This window comes from Sinocyclocheilus rhinocerous, unplaced genomic scaffold (genome assembly GCF_001515625.1).
Source record: "Sinocyclocheilus rhinocerous isolate Xijiao unplaced genomic scaffold, SAMN03320098_v1.1 scaffold2020, whole genome shotgun sequence".
Lineage (NCBI taxonomy): Eukaryota > Metazoa > Chordata > Actinopteri > Cypriniformes > Cyprinidae > Sinocyclocheilus > Sinocyclocheilus rhinocerous.
The window spans coordinates 39,615-51,604 of NW_015661988.1; the positions used below are offsets into that span (position 1 = coordinate 39,615).

The following is an 11,990-nucleotide window of genomic DNA, read 5'->3' on the forward strand; positions in this document are numbered from 1 at the left end:
TGATGAGAACAACATGAGAACATTAGCTGTTTCACTGAAGCACCGGAGAAAATGTGTGTAACTCCTTCCATAATGCAGCTATTATGCAGTAAAATTATAAGTATATGCTCACATAAGAACACTGACCTCCTAAAAATAACCTCATGAGAGGCAGGAAATGAATCGAGAGAGGAATAATAGTGTGGTCATTGCATGGCATCAACCTACAAACTCTCTTCAATAATTCACCAGTTCAATCCCCCCCCCATCGCATTAACAACGTCCGTCTAAACATTCCCTGCATCCTCCACTCTCTCACCCTCTCCAAACCCCCTTACATCCAGATAAAAGTCTTTCTCTCTGGCTTTTCTTCTCCCTTGTTTTGTAGGGGAGGGTTTGGCAGTGTCTTACTAATAAAAGGGTCATATCATGAGGAATTGAGTTTTGCTTGATCTGTTGAGATAAAAGTGTTCATTAGACTATGAAAACATACAGTAACTTTCAGAACTCAAAACACGTCCACTCTAGTCCAAAAAGAGCATCTATTGAAACTGAGCTGCAAAAATGACTTGTTCTGAAACTCTGAACTTCCTGTTGTCAGCTGGATACGTAAATATGACCTCCCACACTTACAAACCAACAACACTTATTTGGTGTTAAAGGGGTCATATGATGCTGCTAAAAAGAACATTATTTTGTGTATTTGGTGTAATGAAATGTGTTTATGTGGTTTAAGGTTAAAAAAACACATAATTTTCCACATACTGTACATTATTGTTTCTCCTCTATGCCCCGCCTTTCTGAAAATTTTTTACAAAGCTAATCGGTCTGAAAAACGAGGTGTGCTCTGATTGGCCAGCTATCCAGTGCGTTATGATTGGCCGAATACCTCAAGCGTATAAGGAGGAAGTAGGATATATAGGCCTACTTTTGTTCCTAAAAAGCAGAAGAACTAGCGGTACGAGTACAATGTGAAGTCAGTCAAACCTTGTGCTGTTTCTGGCTGTGTGTAGCACCTACAGCTCTGCAGATCCCACTGAAGAATGCCAGCAATAAAAACATGCATTTAAGTTTTTTTTTAACGAGGTCCCTGATCATTTCAGTCCAAAATCAACAGTTTGAGCAACATATTTCAGTATAGATTGTTTTGTGAATCTGTCAAGAATGTGGCAGATAAAAGTTGTTCATTTAAAAGTATATATATATATATATATAGAAGTTTTAAAAGACACAGTAGCAAAAAATGGCCCTTTTATTTTTAAGGCTCAGATAGAGGGTGAAATAAAAAAGAATATGAAGACTAATATTATGATTAGTTTTAAAATAAATAATTTAACCATAAAAAATGTTACTACTAAATAAACATTAACTTAAAATTAAAATAAAATATAAAAAAACATAAACTTATGTTTCTTTCAGCTAGATAACAATGTGACATTTCTCTTTTTCATTTAGTTTAATTTGAAGTACTAAAACTAAACAAACTAAAAACTAAAACTTACTACAAACTATATAGATATATTTACAAAACTACAAAAAAGAGACAAAACACAACAAATTACTAAAACATTACAATGAAAACAGAATATTTAAAAATAAGATCTAATTCAAACTACTAAAAAAAAAACTATAGTAGTATATCAACGAAAATAACACTGATTCTGTAAAAATATCCACTATACTATATAATAAAGACAACATAATATAACATAAAAGCAAAAATAAAATAAAATGTTTGTCAAATCAGTGCAAATGCCTCTCCCTCTAATCAAAATGTCCTGTTTCAAGAGGACAGGAAAGAAAACAGAAATGTTAACAGCATCGTGCTGAAATCCAATGTTGGAGAGGATGTTATAATAACCATGTGACAAGCAGGGGCCCAAATCAGCTGATGCATAAACAAAAATATCACTGAATTCCATATTCTCAATACCCAACCACCCTCTTAAAGTCCATTCAAGTGAGGATAAGACTTGAGTCAATTTAACATCCTGTTGTCTCCTAACATGTGACTAAAGAGGCATGTGAGCGAGCCAAACCCTGCAGCTATTTCCATTAACAGAGGAACAAACTACTACAAATATTCAATATCACATCTGCACCATTCCAGCTGTATTTTTCCTTAAATAGCGCTGCTTTCCATTTTCATCTTTCTTCTATAACGCACTGGACCTCTCTCAGTAGAACTCGCCAAGCCCTTGGAAGCACTGTTATTCGCTTCAAAAAGTTAATGACAAGGCTAAACGCAGAAGATTTTCCGCCAAGTGGCCGTCAGTTCGAGCATAAAAAGCACTAGAAGTCTTTTCCCCCCAACTCTCTCTCAGACTTTCTCAGCCAACATCAGATCTACCCCTCTGTAACAAATCCAGTGTATGGGAGCCTTTACATGAACAATGACTTCATATGTTGAACTAAAGCCTTAATAAATAACACACCCTACAAAGTTTAACAGAATGACTTCTTTGGGTTTCAATACAGCGTGCCGTGGTTGTGTTTAAAGCCCTGGCGAGAACAAAGACATTTTAATCAGGGTATTCAAATCCCTGCAGGCCGTCCGATTCGAGCAGAACCCCTTATGTTAAACTTTCAGAGACAAGAATGTGGTTTTTGAGCAGAAAACAGTTTTCAAGTAATCAAAGAAACCCAAGGACATCCATTAAAGTCAAAGAGAGCCATTTACTCAATTGTATTACTCACTGTCAGTTTGTTCGCCCATCTCGTCAAATGTTACTATGTAAACAGCTCTACCGTCTTTTACAAAGTAGCATTCAATACCCCAGCATTTTTCCAACAGGAATTGGAGCATGTAAACTGGAGCCTCTCTTTTTCACTGGCAGCATCTATGGAAAAGCGAACTGCACGCAAACCCACTGTGTTGTTTGAATATGCCGTTCAAACACAAACACTGAAGTATTTAAAAACCATTTAAAGACCGAATGCTTCACTTATAGAATATTTCTTGTTTTGTCAAGTATGTACTGTAATAAAACACTGATGTGAAGGCCTTGATATGTTAGTGAATAGAATACTATTGAGTTTCATTTCACGTACAGGAATGGCATTGAAGTCATAGTTCTATAGAAATGAAAGACATTGTACAAGAGCCTTAAGACTTACAAACTGCATGTCTGTGTGTTTGTTTACTATATATTATGGATAATTTGATTACCATTTCAGTTACCAGAACAAATACTGTACTCCCAGTACAGCTCCATTTAACATATTTTAATATATTTCAATCCAATCTCACTGATTTATCCCAAAAGTCAGTGCAGAAAATACAGAAAATGTACATTTTGTTTGGGCCTGCTTTAAAGGGATTGTTCACCCACAAATGAAAATTCTGTCATCATTTACTCGCCCTCAAGTTGTCCCAAAGTTTCTTTGTTCTGTTGCACACAAGAAGATATTTTGAAGAATGCTGGTAACCAAACAGTTGACGGTAGCCATTGACTTCCATAGTATGGAAAAAAACTACTATTCAAGTCAACAGCTACCAGCAACTGTTTGGTTACCAACATTCTTCAAAATCTCTTCTTTTGTGCGCAACAGAAGAAAGAAACTCATACAGGCTTGAAAAGACATGAGAGTGAATAAATGATGACAGTATTGTCATTTTTGGGTGAAGTGTCTCTTTAAAATGCGGCAGGATGATTTACTAGTCATTCAATGACCATAAATAAATGTACTGTAAATACTGTTCCCTCCTGGTGGAATGACCTGCCCAAATCAATCCGAGCAGCTGAGTCCTTAACCATCTTCAAGAAACGACTAAAAACACATCTGTTCCACCTTTATTTGACCCTCTAACTCTAGCACTTTTGTTGTAAAGCAGAAATTAATAAAAAATTACTTCTGCAATTTGGTTATCAAACAATTACTGTAAACATTAAAATAATCTATACCGCTACTAGTCATAAAAATGCAATATCGGTCAATTTCTACCTGAAAGATCAAAATGACGCACAAAAACATGATATGCTTGCGTTGACGTACTTGCGTAGAGTTTGTTTCAGACCCAAGATCACACAGTTTTTTATCAAATCTACTTACCGAACTCATCACATACGCTCTCATTCTCCACCAGCGTGGGGTGCTCGAAAGTGTCCCTGCAGTACAGGATCTGGGTGTTGTTGGTGAGGGAGGCGATTCCCCCCAGGGCCAGCACCACATGGTCCGTCAGGAAGGAAGTAGGCCGCTCACGAAGCCGCGCAATGATGGAACGGTACCGACAGTACTGGGGGTAACTCAGTACCAGAACCTTCTTCTCCTCCACATCTTCACCTAAACACAAGAAAGTAGGATTCATTTTTTAAAAGTGAACATTGACATTTCAGGCACACAGAAAGGAACTCAAAATAATGTTTTATTAGCTTTTGCCTGTATTACACTGAAAAAAATGGAAGCAACTTTGAAGCAATTTTCACTTAGAAATTGCTAGTAAATTTCACAAATAACCAAGGCCGTAACCATGTCTTTAACATTGTGGGGGACCAATTTATTTATTTATAAAGCATAAAGAAATAGAACAGTGAAGGAAATTATAGGTCTAATTCTAGTTGGAAAGTAATCATTTTCAACCATTTGCAAATAATAATTTGAAAAACGCACACATGCATATTACTTGTATGCCTCTTGTCTCCTCACATTCAGTAAGGAATTACATGAATCACAGAAATGATACCACATTCCAAATTCCAAACGGCCATATCTTGGAAACAGTTGAGTGGTTTGCATCACTGGATCTTAATGTTGGTCAATTAACATTTCTACTGTAAAACAACATTTTCAAATAATAAATGTCTTGCTACTACCATTTTACCTAGCGCTCTTTCAATGTTAAAAATAATGCTTCGCACTGGAATTCGCACTCTGCTTCAGTGAACAGTAAACCCCGCCTACTTTGGTTTGATTGGCCATCTCAATCATTTTGACATTGACGGGCGCTGTTAGACCGCTGAGGCAGACCAGCCTAAAAATGTAACTTGTAAACATTTGAGAAACCTAAACAGACAATTTGGCCATTTCTAATTACTGGGTGGGACTTGTCCCCCTCATTGTCTATGGTGGTTACTGCCCTGAAAGTAAAGGTGCGTTCACGCCATATCAGAATTCCCGTAATTACGAGATTCCAACTTGTAAAATGCGTTCACATCCTCGTAGAACTCGAAATTCCAACTTGTGAACTGGGAGTTTTCTGAGAGCTATGACTTGTACCACGTGACTGCTGTACCACCTGAACACCGCAGGCTCTGTTTAGGCGTTGGTAGTGTTGCCATAGACAAGCATAATTCCGAGTCTGAGGACGTGAACAGCTCCGAGTAGAACGTCACGTGCTGTCATCTCGAAATTATGGTAATTACGATATGGCGTGAACGCAGCATAACACTGAATTAAACAGGACATTTTGAAATATAAAGACTGAAATAGTATTTTCTTGTAAAACATACTCCAATAATATATTTACAAATTCGAAAAAAAAAAATCATTCTTTACTGTGCAGGAAAATGAAGGACTGAAAGTAAAGTAAAAAAGAATTGAGATTCGAACCCAGGTCTTTCTGAGCACAACAGCTCCCTTATGATGATATTTCACTGCTAAGTGGTGCTTTAAACATAGATTATCAGACGAATGTTTCAAAGCACATTTTCAGGTTTTGCAGTAAACCTTGCACTGCTAATGGGTTAGGTTTGACGATTGCAGTAGGCTGAGAATCTAAGAAAAACACTAGTTAAAATTTTAAATTTCAAATTTAGTACACTGTAAAAAACATTTTTTGTAAATAAAGTTGTAAATAAAACAGATTATTGGAATGTATTTTACAAAAAATAACATTACAGTCTTTCTACTTTAGCATTTCATGCTTAATTCAATGTGTTTAACAGGTGTACAGTATTATTGACACCATTGATTCCTATATAATTCTTGCCATGAAATAATAACGGTGGTTATGGTCCTCTCACACCATCATTTCATGACATCAACACAATCCAACTTGTTTATTTCATTGTATGAATGTAATAAATGTAATAATTCATTGACAATGTTTGACATCATTTGATGAGTCAGAATGCTACACAATGGTGTACATTACAAATAGACCATTGATGAATCCTACTGTCTCTAATATTAGCTTCGCAGTAATGATAATTCAATCCAAATCGAAGCGCTGTGACTTCATATAGCTAATCTTATTCTATAATGGAGGATCATGGAGGAGAGCGGCTCCCAGGGGTTCGGATATAGATTTGTGGGCTATTATGTTTTACTACAGCCTGAGCTGCTGGTTAAACATGACGGCTCTCTGTTAGGATTGGCAATATAAAAGATTCTGGGCAGGAAGCCACGTCACTCAGTTCTTGGAGATCAGAGATCTGAGCAATAGCATTCGCCTGTTAGTCTTCCCATCAGAACTCGAAAATCATTTGTTAAGTATTAAAATAACTAAAACTATAAACATAAAAAACTAATAAAAATGACAAAAACGCAACAAAATTACTACACTTTTAAAATGAAAATGAAAACAGAAAATACAAAAATAAAATATAATTCAAAACATTTACAAAAACTATAATATTATATCAATTATGCTAAAAATAATACTGCTGCAGACCAAAAAATCCATTAAAATAGGGCACAATGTACTGTATTAATATAAAAGAATTTTTTTCTATATTGATTTTTACAGGTGTTTTACCTGTATTTAGAATTTTGCACTGCATTGCATTGTGTTTCAGGGTTAACTGAAATGTCTGTAAAATTAATGGATGTCTTGGCCTTTTATTTTATTTTATTTTTTTATGGTGCAGGATTATTATAGTTAACTAAAAGTAAAACTGAAAATTAAAACAATTAAAAACATTTAAATAAAAGGCTACACAAACTATACACTGAAATAAGATAAAACATATTTTTTTATATTTTTAAATAAAATATTTCAAAAAAATTCAGCTACAGTCCTCATTTTAATTTTATCTTATACTAAAAAAATTAAAACGGAAATAAAAATGAATAAACTATATAGACATGTATTTAAAAAAAAAAAACTAAACATACTCCATACTAAACATACTACAAATGACAAAAAAACGCAACAATTACTCAAACTTTAACTAAAATGAAAATGAAAATGGAAAAAATAGAAATAAAAACTGATTCAAAATATTACTAAAAACTATTATTGAACCTCAATGATACTAAAACAACACTGCCAATGTCCACTGACTGAACTGCTGCTAATACGCATAACACATACGCTTCAGAAGTTTCGCTAAATGGGCCGGTGAATTCCCAGAAAGTCAAACACAGGTCTTGAGATACATTCCTGTACATCTCCACCCTCCAAAACAACCCTTACCCAACATATTTCAAAGTATCATCGCATCTCTCGACCTCAAAAACCTGACAACTCGGAATACAAGCTCTCGTAATATGACATGCGAGTCGCAAACCTCAAACGATGGCGTCCTTGGAGAGAACTAGCTTTATTCACACACAACGGCCGCAAATATTCTGCTGCTGAGAGCCATAAACAAGTTTTTTACATGTAATTTTTGCACCGTTTCCTTCTTGGTGGAGAAGAAAAAATGTTCAAATTTTTTTACACAAATTTTAGTGCTAACCGTATTATATATACTACCATTTACTATACTACACTACCATTTAAAAGTTTGGGGTTGGTCATTTTTATTTATTTTTTTGTTAGTTTTTTTTTTTTATATGCATACCATTTATTTGATCAAAAATACAGTAGTATTGTGAAATATTATTACGATATCATTCATATCACATGATCCTGCAGAAATCTTTCTACTATGCTGATTTGGTGCTCAAGAAATATTTCTTATTACTATCGATGTTGAAAACTGTTGTGCTGCTTAATATTTTTGAGGTTTTTGATTCTTTTATGAATAGAAAGTTCCAAACAGTATCTATTTTAAATAGTAATCTTTTGTAACATTATAAATATTTTTTACTGTCACTTTTAATCAATTTAATGCGTCTTTACTGAATCAAAGTATCGATTTATTAAAAAAAAAAAATACTGACCCCCCCCAACATTTGAACGATATTGTGTATATGTGACCCTGGACCACAACACCAGTCATAAGGGTAAATTTTTCTAAATTGAGATTTATACATCATCTGAATGCTGAATAAATAAGCTTTCCATAAAGACACAAGGAAAAAAATAAAGATAGATTCCTGGAATCCTGACAGCAGCTGCTTGTTAGTTGTCCTGGTTTCTGTATTAAAATAAGCATGCGTTGATGCTAAAGTTATTGGTGTGTGTTATTAGTGCTCTCTGCACCACAGACCACAATAATGAAAGGAAAATGTGTGTCATCGCCACGGCAACTGTTTTAATGCAAGACTCCCCGTCAATAATAGTTAACAAAATTGCACTTAAACCCACAAATCAATTTCCTGTGTGTGTGTGTGTGCTTCAAGTTGAAGTGATGAGTGCGTGTGTGTGCAGAGATTGGAAATTTTAAATGCATGTCTTATTAGAGTTGATTTCAGCATAATCAGTCTTTCCCTAATTATTATTCACAGCCGCGACCTCTAATGAGTCAAATAACATCCATCTATTAATGTTGCGGGCTGCTGAGATTCTGCGACCCTGTTGGTTCTGATACTTCAATATGCCTGATGTGAGAGCCAGAAAAGATTACAACATACACTACCCGAGTAATATCGATCGTCATGTTGTAAATACAGAAAAACAATGTACAGAAATATCTGGAGGTGTAAAGGACAAAAGAAGGGCTGCAATGAAAAATAAAAATAATAGTGACAATGAAAAAGAAATAATTTTTAAATGAATTTCCCCCCAATCACTTTCCTCATATACCCCAGCGACTTAAGACTGGTTTTGTGCTCAAGGGTCACATATTTATTTTTATATGCATTGTTGTGTTTTTTATATATAATGTTTGTAATCTTTTAAATAGTATTTATTTTTTTAAAGTTATATGCTCATTTTCATTTAAAATAACAAAACTTCACAAATCAGGGTTTTAAACTGTATTTAGACATTCCCAATTTTTGTAACAGCCTTTTATTTTATTAAAAAGTAAATATAATATTTAGTCTGACCTCCTGAGCGCCATGAATAATATATTTTTGAAGGTTAAGCACCTCCTTTCACTAACAATCTGTTACAAAGAAAAAACAAACAATTGGACTTAATTTGTTAACAGTTTCGAGTCCCATTTAAAACCCACAGTATTCCCCTCTTTTACTTGCAATTAGCACTAAATATCTGTCTTTTAAGGGCTGCACTGCGCCATGCTAATCACGCAGAGATCCAATGTACATTTTCTTGATTAGATTTGGCTTTGGGCTGCAGAAGAGGTCAGAAACGAGCTCTACAGCCACACTGTTAATAACACCTAACTTTTTCTAAAGAAAGGATTTCTTATGTTAAGCAATTTAATTGGCTAGGACGACACTATGATTAGAGAGCACTGAAAATCACATTATGCAATTTTCCAGTAACACACTTTTGACAAGAAGCCGTTGTGATGAGGAAGAGGGGAAACACACACACAGGTAGGGCACCGAAATCAACAGACTGAAATCTGCATGAGTAATCCGAACATGTCTCATCAGATCAGGACGAATGGACGTTTTCCCTATGTCAGTTTGCTCCCCGTATACTGCTCAAATGCTCCACAAATGTCATATGGGCCTCTGTGGGAATATATTTACATAACACCTCTCCACCACTTGCCGGTGCCAAAGAGAACCAATTAAACATAAAACACGGGCGTATGTGGTAAAACGCCCCTGAGTTTTAATAATTCATGATATTTTTGTTCTATAAAACTTGATTTGAGGATCTGTGACATCAATCAAAACGAATGAAGCTATTTTTTCAACAGAGCCTTTTTGTTTTGATTAGATGGAATGAAATTCAGGCTCGACTTTTTCATTATTTCAAAAAAGGACAGAATGTCAAGTTACAAGACAGAACAAAAAAAGCTCAAGGAGACAGACAGAGAGAGAACAGTATAAAAAACACTGTACAGCCCAAGGTACAAACGGCAGTGTATTTTACATTGCAATTATGACATGTAACATGACAAATATGTCAGTTTAAACATATCATAATGTCTGTTTAAAGTTCACTCTCGAACGTGCCTGAGCTTGAGATGGGGGTTTACAGGGCAATTTATCCAAATTATTTGTCAGCAGGTCTTCTGTGAGCTTATTTGCCAATCAACAATTAAAAATAAGGCCATAACCCAATTACGACATTAAAAAGCCCCTTTGATTGTAATACAAAAAACCTGAGCTCTTGTTATAGCCTAACATTGATTGTTATCAGCCAAACATCTCCTAGGGTTATTACTGTTAACTAAAACTAAACTACATTTTTTATATATTTTTTTCCTTTGAAAACTGCAAAAAAAGCCTGAAGAAATACATGCTTTCATTCTGTCAACTGTGACTCTGTTATAAAACACAGAGATCATAAATCTCATTACAAATCAATTTCCTGTGTGTGTGTGTGTGTGCTTCAAGTTGAAGTGATGAGTGCGTGTGTGTGCAGAGATTGGAAATTTTAAATGCATGTCTTATTAGAGTTGATTTCAGCATAATCAGTCTTTCCCTAATTATTATTCACAGCCGCGACCTCTAATGAGTCAAATAACATCCATCTATTAATGTTGCGGGCTGCTGAGATTCTGCGCCCCTGTTGGTTCTGATACTTCAATATGCCTGATGTGAGAGCCAGAAAAGATTACAACATACACTACCCGAGTAATATCGATCGTCATGTTGTAAATACAGAAAAACAATGTACAGAAATATCTGGAGGTGTAAAGGACAAAAGAAGGGCTGCAATGAAAAATAAAAATAATAGTGACAATGAAAAAGAAATAATTTTTAAATGAATTTCCCCCCAATCACTTTCCTCACCTGCCATTGGTCAACAAACAAATAGCCCCACCTCAAACTCATGCTATTGGCTGAAGCAATGTTGCTGTGTTAATGCTCAAACAAACACATGAGCAATGTTTTGAGCGTTTATAATTTTCTGGAAAATCAATATATGAAAATATTAACATAAAAAATGCATGCATCACATTTAAAGTGTTCACACTTAAGTAATTCTTAAAGGAATCAAACTCTTTCAAATTCGTAAACTGGAGTGGGAAAAGAATCCAGCTCTCACTGCATTCACATTGCCGTGTTATTTTAGTATTACTTATGTTATTATAGTATTTATCAATATTTTGTATTAATAAATACAAAAATAAAGTATTTTTATATTTTCAGTTATTTTAATTTGAATTGTGTTTTTTGTCCTTTTTATTCGTTTTTTTATATATATATATTTCTATTTAGCTTTAATATATATTTTATTCCTGTTTTAGGTTTAGTGATTTTAATAAATCAAATTAAACTTATTTTATTACATTAAGCTGCCAAGGCAACACATCTAATTTCAAGTTTTACGTTTTCATCTTAATAATAATACAAAAAAAGTTTCAGGTTTAGTTTTAGTTCCTAATAACAACACTGAAACATAATAACATTTTCATAAAAATAAGCCATTAAGAAAAAGGTTTTTAAAATCAGACTACATGCAAAGCAGTAGATTTTAGCACAAGTACTTATTACAGAAATAATAAACAATGTGTGAAACTTTGTATGACAGACACATGTATTATAGGTTTTAATTGCCTGTTTATGATGAATTGCTTCTTGTATTTCTCATATGTGACCCTGGAGCACAAAACCAGTCTTAAGTCGCTGGGGTATATTTGTAGCAATAGCCAAAAATATATTGTATGGGTCAAAATTATTGATTTTTCTTTTATGCCAAAAATCATTAGGATATTAAGTAAAGATCATGTTCCATGAAGATATTTTGTAAATTTCCTACCGTAAATAGATCAATTGATTAGTTATATGCATTGCTAAGAACTTCATTTGGACAACTTTAAAGGCAATTTTCTCAATATTTAGATTTTTTGCACCCTCAGATTACAGATTTT

The 11,990-nt window shown here is 34.3% G+C and overlaps 1 protein-coding gene across 1 annotated transcript in view; it reads right to left on the bottom strand.

Moving 5' to 3' along the window:
* Positions 1 to 4,024: 4,024 nt before the first annotated feature.
* LOC107727057 (AT-rich interactive domain-containing protein 5B-like) overlaps positions 4,025 to 11,990 on the bottom strand; it is a 38,945-nt gene continuing 30,979 nt past the window's right edge. The window contains exon 4 of the mRNA XM_016536819.1: positions 4,025 to 4,263. Within this exon, the coding sequence (XP_016392305.1) occupies positions 4,025 to 4,263 (239 nt within the window). The remainder of the gene's footprint in view (positions 4,264 to 11,990) is intronic.